Source organism: Lottia gigantea, assembly GCF_000327385.1.
Source record: "Lottia gigantea unplaced genomic scaffold LOTGIsca_102, whole genome shotgun sequence".
In the NCBI taxonomy this organism is placed as follows: domain Eukaryota; kingdom Metazoa; phylum Mollusca; class Gastropoda; family Lottiidae; genus Lottia; species Lottia gigantea.
This window is the reverse complement of record NW_008706795.1, coordinates 2997-18741: the sequence shown is the minus strand read 5'-3', so window position 1 is coordinate 18741 and position 15745 is coordinate 2997. Positions and strand designations below refer to the sequence as shown.

General features: G+C 32.3%; 2 protein-coding genes across 2 annotated transcripts in view; both read right to left on the bottom strand.

The window, feature by feature from the left end:
* The window catches only part of LOTGIDRAFT_135940 (hypothetical protein), a gene marked incomplete at both ends in the record, with an annotated part of 20655 nt that extends 17411 nt beyond the window's left edge, over window positions 1-3244 (bottom strand). Inside the window, 4 exons of the mRNA XM_009046461.1 lie at window positions 142-218; window positions 2325-2383; window positions 2565-2744; window positions 3197-3244. Of these exons, the coding sequence (XP_009044709.1) occupies window positions 142-218; window positions 2325-2383; window positions 2565-2744; window positions 3197-3244 (364 nt within the window). The remainder of the gene's footprint in view (window positions 1-141; window positions 219-2324; window positions 2384-2564; window positions 2745-3196) is intronic.
* A 6189-nt stretch (window positions 3245-9433) lies between these two features.
* LOTGIDRAFT_170631 (hypothetical protein) lies at window positions 9434-14510 on the bottom strand (the record flags this gene model as incomplete). The annotated part of the gene is made up of 10 exons (XM_009046460.1): window positions 9434-9641; window positions 9921-10023; window positions 10383-10522; window positions 11214-11436; window positions 11939-12059; window positions 12432-12571; window positions 13184-13339; window positions 13510-13638; window positions 13965-14084; window positions 14381-14510. The coding sequence occupies 10 exons, from the start codon at window positions 14508-14510 to the stop codon at window positions 9434-9436; spliced, it is 1470 nt and encodes a 489-aa protein (XP_009044708.1).
* Between the last annotated feature and the right edge of the window lie 1235 nt (window positions 14511-15745).

The following is a 15745-nucleotide window of genomic DNA, read 5'->3' as shown; positions in this document are numbered from 1 at the left end:
GCGAACCAAGAATGGAAAACTTAATACAGTTGAAGATAATTTACCTCTGTCCAATAAAACACAAAAGTGATTAAAGAGTAAAGAAAAGGTGAACAATTTCTGATTCCAACTCTAGTGGTACTGGTATGCAAAGTTTGTTACATACTGAAATCATCTTAAAAGAAAAAAAGGAAAAAGTTTGATTGGGATATATGTATTTCTTTGGATATTTCACAAAACTAATTATAAGTTATATCAATATTCATGAAGAGGTTTGATATGAAAAGAAAATAAACATCAAACTACAATTTTGTTTTTAACTTTTTGCTTTATCGCTCTTCATTTATTAAGGAATACACATTCAGGTGTAATTCACATCAGTCCATTTCCAGGCAGTTTAAGGACATATCGGTCTTGTGTAGTTTTAAAAACTATGTGTACAAATAGCTATGCTCAACTTAACCTTGCACCATGTAACATTTCAGATGTGAACCTTCAGCCTGTTTATGATACCGTGTTGACATTGATATTGTATACATTTTTTATATTTTATACAAATGTTTGTTTTCCTGTACTGGTCAAATTATGATACCTGATTACCATATATTATATAAATATTTATAGATTATAGGTTACCATATTTAAAACAGGGATCAATGATATGAACATGAGTCATAACTAAAGAAGTAGATCGATTTATTTGGTCAAATGACTAAAAGTCAATATTCACTTAAATAACATGACAAGAAAACAGAAATTTCAAAAAATATATGTGAAAGTTTAAGAAATATATCTTTTAAAAAACACCCAAAACACTAAACAATGACATTATCAAAGAAAGAATTTTTTAAAAAGCTTTGTGTGAAATTAGTCCTTTTATCAAACAGACACTTTTCAGTTTTTCTTGCCCAGGACATAGTTAAACTAGTATGTTATTCAGAAGACCAAAAAAATAGAAGAAATGAAAATAATTTTTAACTATAGTCAAATCATGACCATAAGTTTCAAAATTATAACAATTCTAGTTAGTCAATGGTACAGTTAGATTACTATTTTTGGACATAAATCCAAACTTGTATTAATGGTGTTTATTGATACCTTGATACAATTCTTATATGTGATACTCTCGTATAGAAGCACTGGCCTAGGTCACAAGTAGAGACTATGGATTTTAACATCAGAATACTTCAATTTGATAAGAAATTACCAACCTCTAGACAGATTTACAAGATAAACAAATAATTCAAAAATACAAAGCGATTGCTTCATGTTAGAAGACAGTATCTCTTTAAACTTTAATTAAACCAGTTACAAGATTGATTTTGTACTGTGATAACAGAATAATAAGTATTATTATATATGTCTATATCATGATGAAGATGTAACATAAATGAATTTTATCAATTATATAATTTAATTATGAACATAATAAATGTTAAGTTATCCACCAGGGAAATCTAGCTTTGTTTTTGTTAGACATAGTGAGAAATAAATAGTTGAGTGGAAGTAAATGAGGCTTTTAAAACCACTTAAGGTGTCCTCTCACTATATAGATTACCAGTTGCATATGGATGCAAATAATGAAAGTGGCCAAGAGTTCTAAACATAACCCAAAACACAGTTGCATGAGTTGTGTTTGAAACTAATGACCTCTATTCTTATTCTCAACTATACGCAACTGGTGATCGCTATGGTGTGAGGACACCTTTAGTGGTTTTAAAAGCTGTATCATGGTTAATTGATTTTAGAAGCTGTATCATGGTTAACATGGTTTAATGTTTTTAATAGCCGTATAGGGTTCAGTGGTTTTAACAGTATATTGCACTATTTCATTCATTATCATTTATTAGCAGTCATATTTCAATACTGCCACATCTAGGGAATCAGATTACTTGAGTAAGACACTATCAAATTTTATGTCTTTTGAAAGCTGTGTACAGTACATTTGCTCTTTCATTTTAAATCAACCCCAAACTTGTTTTTAAGAATGGCTACATACCAATGAATCTTGATAGGTTATCATGGGCTGTGAATTCCCTTTATGGAATATGTATTTACTTTTACCATTCAATAGGCGAACTCTATAAATAAATAATACATTTACTTTGTTGATGGAGTAGATTGAAAAGTTGACATACGTCTATACAAGAGTTGACAACATATCATTCAGTATACATCAAGAACTCATTTTTGGTGTATTTTCATATTGTTACAAAATAGTATAATAATTCAAGTAATAAGTATAGAGACAATTAACCTGAAATAAATTATGGACAGGCTTTATAAATGTTATCATATCTAATGCAAGGCAATACTGGGGAAGTACTACTGTATATTGTACTAACCTGGTTCCCTCTCTAGTTGCGGTTTCTACTTTTGCCACAAAATACTGTTCATACTGGTTCTGAAAGTTTAAAGTCATGTATTATCTAGTCGAACATGTACACAGAAAGACTACATTAATTAAACATTATTAACTACCACTTAAGTGATCTGAAAATTTCAAATATATCAAATGCAATCTATGTGACACCATTGCAGTCTTGCATCAGATGGTGATTTTATCCTTTAAATCTAAATCATACAATATTCTTTACCTTCATAATAACTGATTCAGCTTGTGCCAGGGAACATTTATCATGTGTACAACGTAAGAAATAGTGTGGTAACCAATAGAATACTAGTCGTAGAAGTCCAATAGTTAATACTATAAATATCCATATCACAACTTGTTTGATACGATTTAATCTGTAGCCACTAATTTCCTGGAATCAGAAATAAATGTAATACAATAGACAGAAAATATTTTAATAAATAATTCTATTTCATGAAGTTTTAATTATGCCTAGAAAGAGTCAGATTAGTCAAGAAGTCTCTATCTGAGAAGAATACCAAGTACTTTGAACTAGTAAATTTACAAGTAAATTGAACTTTCTGGCCAATACTGACTACATATGCCTTAAGAGGTTGTAAATAGGTTTTCTACACTTTTTATTATTTTTTAAATCTGAGTAAAAATTAAAGTTTTCAAATTGATGCTAGTTTAGAAAAAAACTTTTCAATTCCTCTTTATTCTATAAATTCACCCAGTGTCAAAAATGTTATTAAAGAAGTCTTCTTTTGATCTATAAAGGAACTAATTTTAGTATAAATGTTATTGAAACATCAAAATTGTCTACAAAAACTGTGAGTAACAGTGTTAAAGAAAATCACTTACCATTTGGTCTTCATCACCTGGGTTGATGTAACTTTTTTCTGGCACCATTGGCGGTGGACCGGTGGCCCATAGTTTAACCTCTTTTTCTGCAAAATAAAATATTTCCAATATAAATCTATACAGTACATCAATTTTTTTACTAAAAAGATTCAAAGTCTGTCATCTTACTGCTGAGAAATTCTTGTTATTTTTTCTCCCATAAAATCCATCCCCACACTTTATTTTTGTTCCAAGCAAATGGTTCCTATCTCACTATACTGTCTGTTTTAAATAATTAACAGACATAAAACTTTGTTTAAAGAAAAAATTAACTTAATCAGATTTCCAAATTTCTTTAAAAATAAATTAACTTATAAATTAAATCTTTGGAGTGAAACTGCTAGTTATAAATAAGGAAAATATGCATTAAGAGAAGCAAACAGTTTTCAGACACTTATTTTAGGCTAGAAGGTCTAATTTCCATAAATAATCTAAAAAAAGAAAAATAATTGAATCTGAAATTACCATTCTTGTAAAAATTAATCAGTACTGGTAAGGATTGATTTAACTTAAAGGGACAGGTTGGCCATTGTACCTTAGTCTCACAAACAGACTAACTAGGCTAATCGGTGTTAACAACTCACTGTTTGAAATTTGTGCCTTAAAATCCATGTTTTTTCAGAAATTGAAAGTGAAATTCCTAGTTTGGAGTATTTTTGTAAGAATCATGTAGTTTTAGGGCAGTTCTAATACTTCTGAAGATTATTTTTCCAAGACCCAAACCAACCCCCATAAATGATCAGTCAAAGCCTTTAAATCATAACAGGACAGTAAGGTTAAGGGCTAGGTTAGTCTAGTGCAGTAGGGCTAGTAGGGCAACTGCATGAGTGCAAAAATGGAAAATAAAAAATAGACCTATCTTCTTCAAATATCAAATATAGCCTAGGCCTATTGTCTCTTTAATGGAAGGTCCTATTATATCAAACAAATAATGACTTTGATTTATAAAGGCCCAACAATACACACCTTTCCTCTAGATATATAACCTTCTTAGATAATTGAAAAACACGACAATATTATTCACTCAGAACAGTCATTCTTATTCTATAACTGAGTCTACCCTAGGCCTACTCCTAATCAGTAACATGTTATCACTGTTTTGTATATCATTTACATCATACATATTCGTGGAGTTTCAATTTTCTAAAAACAGTAGACTAATACAATGTGGAAATCGCCATCTATACAAAAATCTCTTACCCATTTAGGAATTTTGTTGATGAACGAATTTGTAAGACAAGTTTATTTCGTGTCAGCTAACTCCAACCATTTTGGAATATATTGTATCTTCTATATTTAGAAACACGTATCACGTGATATATCATGAAAGGCTGCTACACTACTGTAAAACCTGTGTATTACGGACATTACCAAATATGCCTATACAGTATTTCCTCGTAAAATTTACTCTACTTTCAAACAAAATTATACATTAGTGCATTTTAAATCCAAAAACACGTGCCAAGATGCAGAGTATTTATTTCTCGTGCTTTTTCTATCAATATCAATGAAATCATAAAAACACTACTCTTTTATATCTAAAATAATACTTGAAGTGGTCCATATTTGATTTCTAGCAATTTCAAATACAAAATAAATGTGTTAAGAACCTCGTACTTATACCTTAACTGCAACTGCTAACTTTCTTGTACTTGTAAGTTTGTTAATGAGCCGATTTAATTGGATTGAAGCGAATAAGTAGTATCTTACATTATAATAGTAATCCTTCTAAACATATTTGGCGATTTTTTCGTCATGCAATTATAAAGTCAAGCGCAACGGCGTATTGTTGCAATAATGAGTGAGCGATTATGGTCATAAGTCATTTACCTTTGTCCACTTCTGCATCATTTTCTGAGTTTTCATCGAGTAGATTTAATTCACAATCTTCGTCTAATTCCACCGAAGACACATCATGAGGTATGTCCAATACTCTTTTATTAGCATGTCTCTCTACGTGATCAGATTCACTCATACTTCGACATTTTTAAATAACTAATAATGCACTATCATTGAGTTTAAAGTGATTGTCCGTGTCCGAATCATAAATACTGATAAATGAGAGGTTATTAGAAGATAATTCGAAGATAAAACGACAAATGGATATGGTATCAATATATTTATCATTTAAATTTAGGATAACAACTTAAACATGTATCTGTGACTAATATATCGCATTTATCGAATTATTTCGACTCTAATCTTGGTCGTAATGATTTTTTTTATTATTACTATTTTCTTTTTTTCTTTTTGATGAATTCCATTATGTTTTATGCATTTAGGGATATTGATATTGTCACTTGATATTAACGAATCCTCTGTATTTAGGTGAATGTAAGTATTGTTAGCTTAAATTGCCCTTGCACATACCATCACATTAATATGAAGGTGATAAGGACCAGCTGTTACCAGTCACATCATTTTATTAGAATTAGGTCCCTTTTAGTTCTTGCATTATAGACTCAGATCACTTAAGGATTTTATATAATTAACTGTATTAATGCTGTCCGTGTTATTTTTAGTAATCCTCTTTCTCCCCTATTTGCATGCCTATTTTTGACTTATTTTTGGTCTAGATTTGGAAGTTTATGCTTGAAATTGCATTTTCTTTCAGATTCAATGAGATGATGATAGATTTTCCTGCTGGAAGGATAATTCTAAAAATAGTTATTTTGTGTGCATTGACAGTCAAGCGGATATTGATAAAATGTGGTGGTCTACTTTCAGTTTGGCTAGCTCAAGATTTTCATGGTCATGATATATTGATCTTTTGTCAAGAAACTAAGTATTGGTCAGGCTTTCATGTGACATATGAAAGTTTTCAACGAGATTTCTGCAAAATGTTACAGAAGGTTGAATTTCGCGAATTTCGTGGAAACAGATGACAAATGAATTACCAGAGTGCGTATTATATATTAATATACCTATCAGACGGGAGGTAACGCTAATGGTAGGTTGGTAGGTAGGTAGGTGCGAAAGGTAATTTTTGCTCAAAGCTGCGGCTTTATTTTAACATTATTTATTATCACTTTTATTAATTAATAATATATCTTCTTTATCATCATATACTTTATCATCGTCAATATTTATTCCTTGTATATTCTTCATACCTTTATACAGACCATATCCAAAATATAATACAAAACCTGCAATGATATTTATATAATGACATGTACATACCCTTCGTAATTCAATTAAAATAAGGTTTCAATTTTTTTTTCAGTCTCCATTGCAATCTAACACCATTTATAGTAGCTAATCACGTGCCAATCAGTATTACTTTAAAGGTGCAGGCACACGAACGGTCTTGGTCGTCTCCGACTAGAGTCTTGTCAAGAGTTTCATTTGTCGATAATCACGTGCGGAGCATGCAATTGGAAGGAAAATGAATCTGATCTGTCTCGCAGACGATTAGACTATCGGAAACAAGTATCAAACTTGTTTGATATTATAAATCCTGTCGGGGACGCGATAATTTTGTCGCGGAAGCACAGGCACACGCGAGATTTTACTCAAGCCTCTAATAGGCGACAAAAGTCTCATAAAACCCAAAAACGTATTTACCTACGGTCATCCATATAGCAAATCGTATCCAGGTAACAGTGGACAATTTTGTCATTAGGTAAATGTTAATAAATACACTGAAACTGGGTATCCATGGCAGCAAGGGCACCTGAAAAGTGACTATTTAATTACTTTTTTCAGGTAACATTTGAATTTAAAGGGCATGTCTGATATTCAATGTTTTTAGGCTTGGAGCGTGAAATGCTTAAACCTGCATGCTAACATGAAGAGGACAGATTTCTTCTATTTGTGTAAATCAAATAAAGTTTGCAAACCTTTTGGGCTCCTTCTTGTTCACATTTTCGTCAACAATAAGCACAGATTCCATCAATTTTCTAATTTTCTATGAATATTTTTCTAAAAATACTTTTAATATGCTAATCAGAATATTTTTTAAGAAATGCGAAACAGACAAGAAATGACCTGAGGTACTGACCTGAAATCTGTCTTTTGTAATATCATTCTGGGGTTGTCGTGAGGTAATTAGAATACAGAAAAATATGCCAAAACAACACAAGGTAATGATACATATACCATACCAAGTTGATAACAAACCCCGTCCATTGATCCTCATAAAAACTGTTAATAATATTGTAATCAAACCTTTAAAAAGACAGAAATTGTAAGCAAATAAGCTTTCAAAAAGGAATAATGACTAATAAACCTGGCACAATAAGAACCAAAAAAGGACTATTAAACGATCGCCTCGTGTAGATGTTTCCTGTAACCTGAAATATGAGTTTACGTGTTTGTTTTCGAGCTCATATCAAAAGTCAGTAAGCTCCACGTTCTCGTGCGTATTTTGTAATGTAACTTAACGCAAAATGAGCTCGGATATTAGCGCGAAAGAAAAATCAAGATACTCCTTCATGGGAAGATTAACAGCAAATTCTCTCTTCGTATGAGGCTCCTTGATTTGATAGTTAATTTTGTCACCTAGTTTTGCCATGACTGCTTTTTATACGCCCACGTGAAATGTGGAGCGTATATTGTCGTCACCCGTGTCTGCGCGTCAGTCCCTCCATCCACAATCGCTCGTAAACACTCTAGAAGGCACAATTCTTTACTGATTTTGACGAAAATAATTAGTATGAGTTATTGCCCTTGTTCTTGAAAACGCGTTCAATTTAACTTGTAAAAACTCTAGAAGGTTCATTTATTGACAGATTTTGATGAAACTTGGTGTGAATGTTTGTTATCACCAAAGGATGAACCCTACCGAAAATTACAAAAATCCAAAAATATGTAGTATTAATTGTTGCCCTTGTTCTTGAAAACGCGTTCAATTTAACTTGTAAAAACTCTAGAAGGTTCATTTATTGACAGATTTTGACGAATCTTGGTGTGAATGTTTGTTATCACCAAAGGATGAACCCTACCGAAAATTACAAAAATCCAAAAATATGTAGTATTAATTGTTGCCCTTGTTCTTGAAAACGCGTTCAAGTTTTAGCTGGTAAACACTCCACAAGTTTTGATTTAGATGAATGTTTGTGTGAGTTAGTAATCACCCAAGGATGAACCCTATTAAAAATCAGAAAAATCGAAAAATAATTAGTACGAGTTATTTCCTTTGTTCTTGAAAATGCGTTCAAGTCTTAGGTCGTAAATGCTCCAGAAGGCACAATTCTTGATGGATTTCGACGAAACTTAATGTGAGTGTTTGTCTTCAACCATGGATTAACCATAGCCTATCGAAAATCAGACGAATCGAAAAAATATTAAGTTTGAGTTATTGCCGTTGTTCTTAAAAACGCGTTCTTGTTTTAGCCTGTAAAAAATCTAGAAAGCCCAATTCTTCGTCAATTTTGACGAAACTTGGTAATATTTTATAGTATCGCCCCAAAAAGTTCACAAGAAGTGTAGGACTGAAAGTTGAATAATTCAAATTGGTAATTGTAACTGTACCGCCAAATACTTTTATTTAAAATCAAAGCTGCCAGTGGGCGATTGCTATCATGCCTGGCAAGCTATTTTTAACATGGTTATAAGAGAAAATTCTGTTTTGTCACCTAACTTTACCATGAATATCGCTGTCACACTGTGATGCTCTGTCGTGTGACGTCCTGTTTATATTCATTAAAAATTCTGCACACGGCAATAACATGTCGCCTAAACCTTGTGGATGCAGTCCTCTAAATATATGTACATTTAACAATAACATATCAGTTAATATAGGGCCTACGCGCAACAATACTACTTAAAGTTTCTATTGCGATTCATATCAATACGGAACACAGAAATGTAGAAAACTGCTCCCTTTCGACATTCAAAAATGTGTTAAGTATGCCAAGTACAATAACTCGAATTCACATGCCAGTTTTGACATATTTTGCCATATTCAATCGCCCAAACTAAGTTATTACAAATCATCAAATCTATAAAAACTCTATAAAAAGTCATAGTTGAAAGGAAAGTTGTTGTGATATGATAGGGTTGTTTTATTCATCCTTATTGTCTTTTATAATCAGTGGCGGAGTCAGGTTAACGTCCGAAGAGAGGTGGGGGGAGGGGAAGATATCTGAGACTGTCCGAATATCTAACCTATTTATGAGATTTTTGCCCGAAAAACTTGCTTTCGGTGCTGCGAGCCGCCCCACCCACCTCCTTTGTCTCCGGGTTTATAATATATTATCATATATAAGTTGAAATAAATATTGAATATATTTGTTTGGTATTTGATGTATATAATACAATAATTTTATACATACACATTAATGTAATAACTATCTTTACTATCTTCTCTGTCACAGCTGTAGGTTTATCACTCACAGGCATGAACAAATATTTCAAATGAAATTGTTCATTTTCTAATTTACCATCTGTATTTTGTTGTCGATACCTGCATAATCAAATACATAATCGATTTGCTCAAAGGGAAACAAACTAAATTCGCAACGACTATATAGGCGCTTTTCCCTTTTTAGCACTGATTCACATACACTTTTCAGAAGTAAAAAATTGACGTAAGGATCATTTTTAATTGAATAAAAAATGCCTTTTCTTCAATTGAAGAAACTGATCTACATATTGTTATAAGGAAGTCAGTTGATCTTATACAAACCATTCATCATTTTAAAGTAGAAAAATCACCTTTTGGAAAATTGAGCTTTCGACTGACCTTAATATAATAACACAAACAGAGACCAAGGCATACGACTGTAATGTTCCAATGCTATACATACTTATCAATTCTTCTACACTAAACATCGTGGCTATCAGTCCTAATGTACAAAAAACAACAAAAATACATTGATGGAAATAATATTTCTATTTACTTTATTTTTTTATTGGAAATATGGATAATTATATACGAACCCCGTTAAGGATTTATATAACTTTAATACAAGTCTTAGTATTTCCTTGTCGCTCTACAATAATTATTGATGTATTGAGTACTATTTTAACAGTGAAAATATTTTATCATTTTAACTTTTATACACAACAATTTCGCTCGAATCTTAAAAGGCAATAATGTTCCTATAAATATAACTTCCTAATATTTTCAAAACTTGATCCTCGTGATTCAGTTCGATTATACCAAAATACAAGAAAAATATAATGTATGATAACTGATCATAACCTGTCAGAGTACCACCAATTAGGGTGGCAATTGCCGGAGTCTTGAAACGTTCGCTGATAGTGGCAAAGAATGGAAATAAAACATCATCCAAACCCATAGCATATAAAATTCTTGGTAATGGAAACAGTGCCCCGACAAGACTATAAAATAACAAAATTAATATTAAAAATTGTTAAATATCTTTCTTTTCTATTGAAACAATCTGGAAAATATATAAAATAAAGTTAACAAGATATCACCGATCAATCATTGGCAATTTTTTTTTATGGATTTTCCAGATTGTTTCGGCTATAAGAAAAGTATGCCCTTGAAAACATAGCAGGTACTTGACCTACGCACCATCAACAGTGTTATATGATTTAAACATTACTACATTTTAACCACCTAACCACCAAGTTTCATAGTTGAGGTCATTGCCAATTTGAGACATCATATTTTCCACGGTTTGACAGTGGTTTTTTACCATGTAGAGTCCTGAACCATTCATAAGACTAATTCCACCTACATTTTGCATGGCAAATAAGAATGTAGCTTGTTAATAAATTCCAGATAATTATTTATAAGAAGTAGGCTACCTATCTGTTTTAACTTTTCCTCGCAAGGGAATCCAAGATAAACAGGAAAAAGCTTCTCGATTGTGTGAAAGCAGATAATAAGCTTAAATTTTAAGATAACAACCACGAAGCTTATCATTATTGGATGGTTTCAGAGCCAAATTCAGCACATTTATAGGTTAACAAATGGCTTTAAATGTGATTTGTGTGCGTACGTTGTTTCGTATGGTATTCACTCTCTGACCGTCTAAAAGTGTAAATGCATGTATCTACATACCTTGTAGCAAGACCGCAAAATGCTCCGGCATAAACGAAATACTTTGGTATATACCATCCCATACTATCAAATATAAGTGGTACAGAAACAACAGGATCTATCTTATAATATGGTGTTACTAGTGTTAGGGACATAGACATTAAAATATATATAACAGCTACTATTGTTATAGTCAGTATTATAGACAGTGGTATGTCCCTCTTAGGGTTTTTAGTTTCTTCCCCTGAAAACAGAAAATAGCAAAGTTTTTAACCATAACGATAGCTTACCAGACAAGGTAATATATGCCCACAGGCAGCTTTGATTTTGAATAAAAATATTTGGCAGTATAATAACTATTACCAGTATGAAATATTCCACCTTCGGTCTTAACTTCTTTTGAACGATACTGTATAATATCCCTTGAGTGATTACAAAAAATCATACCAAGTTTCGTCAAAATCTGTCAAGAATTATTGTGCCCTCGAGAGTGTTTACGAGCAACAGACGGACGGAAGGACATGGGTGACGACAATATATGCCACAATTTCATGTGGGCGTATAAAAAGGATGTGAATTAATCGGTCATGTGAGAACCTCTTATAATTGTTAAGGTAACATAAAGCTTCTGGAAAGTAAGCAATGTCCTTCCTTCCAAAACAAACATCATGGGGTTGCGTATTAAAAGTCTTGCAGATTAAGATTAAAAAAGAGAGATTAAAACAAAATGCAAGTATATAACTTACCTGCTGTGGCCACTGTATCAAAGCCCACATACGTATAAAATGTTACGGCAGCTCCAGTAAGCATCCCATCAACACCGTAAGGAAAGAAACCTCCTGTTCCGGCATGTGCTGATTTAGGTATCTAACAAAAACACAAGAAGGATAAAAGGGTCTAACATTTCTCAGTACATGCAATTGATCAAAAATCAAATTTGCCACCCCCGATTGTACCGTTTTCTTATTTCAATATATTTAAATATATTCATTTTTATATGTTTTTGCCCCAGAATATGTGTCTGAATGTATTCAATCAATCCAATTTACGAAAATGTTCTCAGACGCTCCATGAGAGGCATGTGCGATGACAACTAGAACACAGAATTTCCGCATTTTCAATTCAGTCTCGACTCTTGTCACCCTATTAAGTCAGTCAGTTCCCTATTTGTACCCACATTCTCAAGAGCCTAGAGCGGCCCCGTTTATTAAAACCAAAATTTGAATATAGAAATCTTACATCCTTTGTTTCAGTTTGCCAGTTTTTGATATCAGCTTTAGAAAGAAAAAAGCCAATAGTAAACAAAACCATTGATATATTGATTGATGTAAATATACAATTAAACCGACTTGATTCCTTGACACCAATTATCAATAATACTGAAAGAACAAACAATTTATGTAATTTTGAACAGTATTGCGAACTGAGATTAAAAAAAAACCCAAAGTTCTAACCAGCTGAAACGAAATCCATAACAACATTTTGGCGAAACATTGATAGCAGCTAATTAACGTTTCATAAGTGAGTAAGTATTTTATAACGAAAAGTGGTATCAGGTGTAAGAAGAGTATCGCCAACAGAGAATAATATCTAATGAATACAATTGATGGCAGATTAGTTATTTTTGTTATTATATAAGAAGCACAGTAGCAATTCAGGGCTTGTAAAGAAGTTTTCTAAAAAAAAAAATTGTGTATCGCGATTAGTGACTTCATGAAACACTTATATTAGTTTTAGTGGAATTGCAGGAAGCACAGACGTCCGATTGAAAATTGATATATGATTGTCCCCAGTATATATAACAAATCTAGAAAAACTCTTTACAATTCCTTTAACAGCCCTTTAAAAAGTTACCAATTCCAACTTTTTATCAATGCTGCTTTGTACCTAGAGTAATGAATGATTTTTGTCTAACGATAATAAAACAATAGAATCCTAATTGGTAGCCTAACACTAGAATCAAGAAAAATAACCACTGAAAGAGCACTTACATGTTAAAACGAAATCAATTGAAAATGCAAATAGGTCTGGATAGCTGGCAAATATACTAATATCAATAGGCATGTAGGTTCGGAAGAACTGTGACATTTTATTGCCAGTAACAGAATCTATATAGGCACTTCCTGCTCTGGTGATAGCAGCACTGCCTATATAACGATAAAACATCAAATTATGCTCTTGTAGTTACATATAAGCATTCAAAAATTGAACATGGAATATATAATACAATGTCAAGGATTTCAAAAGTGTAAGTTTGGAATTGCCTCATCCTGTAATCAATGGATTAACTCAATTTCACGCTATTGCTAAAACTTACCTATCGCATGCTCTAAAACCAATGTCCAGCCAATTATAAAAGCCATGAACTCTCCGACAGTGACATAACTGTAGACATAAGCTGAACCTGCGCGGGGAACTCTGGCAGCAAACTCGGCATAACACATTCCTAAAATTCACACAATAAATTAAAATTAAAATTTGGTTTGAAGGAAGTCGTGTATCGCATTGTATCAACATATTCTCATGTTCAATATAATAAGATGTAATAATAATTATTTTTCTGTTTTATTACTATCATTGTTCAGACTACTCAGGGATTTGTCCATCGTTACACGAAATAGCAGACGATTAAAAAGAAATTACGGAAGTCGATAATGGCCTCAGCCCGAAACCTAATAAACTATTTTGGTCTTTTAGAAAGTGAAATTTGTATACTTCAGATACGTTTCTTGGGATATTTACCAATACGTTATATGATAGAAATATTTTTACCGGCTAAAAGTGATGCTATTCCTGCTATAAGAAAAGATATAAATATGGAAGGTCCACAATATAATCGAGCAACTTGACCAGCTATCACATAAATACCAACACCTATTGTAGATCCTATACCTAAACACAGATAATAAAGCATGATTATCTTGAAAACAGTATTTCGTACCACTCAAGGATTGCTGTAAGCAGCAGAAAAAAGCAATCGAAAGATTTAGAACTGTGTCTGAATTAGATTTGACGGACAGGCTACAAGAGTTTCAAATGTGAAATATTTTTACGGCTAAAATAACATTATTCATTACATTTACCGTGTTCAATCAGTAATAGGAATATTGAATTTGTCACATTGTAATTGGCCCCAAAAAAGGGAACGGCATGTTCCCAACAACTTACGATCGAAAGTTACAACTTACCAAGAGACAGAAGATCTACCACTCCCAAGACTTTAGCCAATCCAGTTTTCTCTAATGATTCGTATGACGGTAGTTCCTTAACCCTGAACATTCTGTCTTTCATGTTTTTTAAAATTGTTCCACAAGCCATTTTAACTGTCTTAAATTTCTTCTATCAAAATTACTCTTTTGTATCCATTCAGTGCATTTTCAGAATAATTTCTTTCAATTAACTTTCCAGTTTCCCAGTTTAGGCTACCCTGAACTAATAAAAAATGGAGAAGTGTTTATTATTATGAACCGTCTACACATGCATTTATGCACTATTTGGGGGTGATTCAAAAGACAAATACAAACATACAAAAGTTAAAACTAACTATTAAGTATATTAAAGGTAGATAAATTTTACAAGGATCCCCAACATATCAAGTGCCCTATTAAATCCAGAAAGGGGAGTCGTGGGCCCCGCTCCGTCAATGAAATGCTCACTATGCTACTGGATATGAATCTTGTATTTCTGAAATACTTGACAAGCATATTCAAATTGTAATCCATGAGTCACGGTCCAGATATACGAAATTAAATAAGTAAAATATCAATTTTAATCCATATCCATATCATTTATAATGAAATGAACGACAATGCAATAAGGAAATAATAGTATATAACTCGAACTGGTATATTTATTTTATTTTCCTGACCGGACATTTTGAAAGATTGCCTGTATTGTTAGGCATGTGATTGGATCTCATGTGACCTATATTATAGCACGTGTCTGAGTAGATGTAATTGTTTGTGAACTGTATTTAAGACCTTCGGTCCTCGTCCCACGATCATTATTAGACTTATTGACAAGCTTTCGACTATTAACCTATACTAACTGATTAGCGTTCGTTAAAAAAAAATTCCCATGTCTGAGACTAAAGTACGATTAGTAAAACGGATGGCGGACCTATCCCTATATAAATTTCTCTATTTTTGAGTACTGCTATCGATAAGTCATTTTGTCCCTAGATTGAATGTTTAAAACATGATTTTGTTGTGAATACTTCAACGAAAAAAGAAAGACGTATCGTATAACTGACCCAACTGACTGCAACTTCCAACATCCCTTTCAATTAACAACATCAACCACGATGATATTCCTGCTCTTAGAACTTATATACTAAATTTCATTCAGAATAAAAGTGTGATAAACTTATAATATAATACAAAATTCTTCCAAGCTGTTACATTAAAGGGACTAATGACCGATACTATTTGCGTTTGCTATGTTCTTGTCAATTCACGAGATATACAAAACTCATCAAATCTATTCATGCGTCTGTCAATGATAATTTTTAAGGATGGTTTTAATCATGATCTTGTGTTTGCGATGCCAAGTGC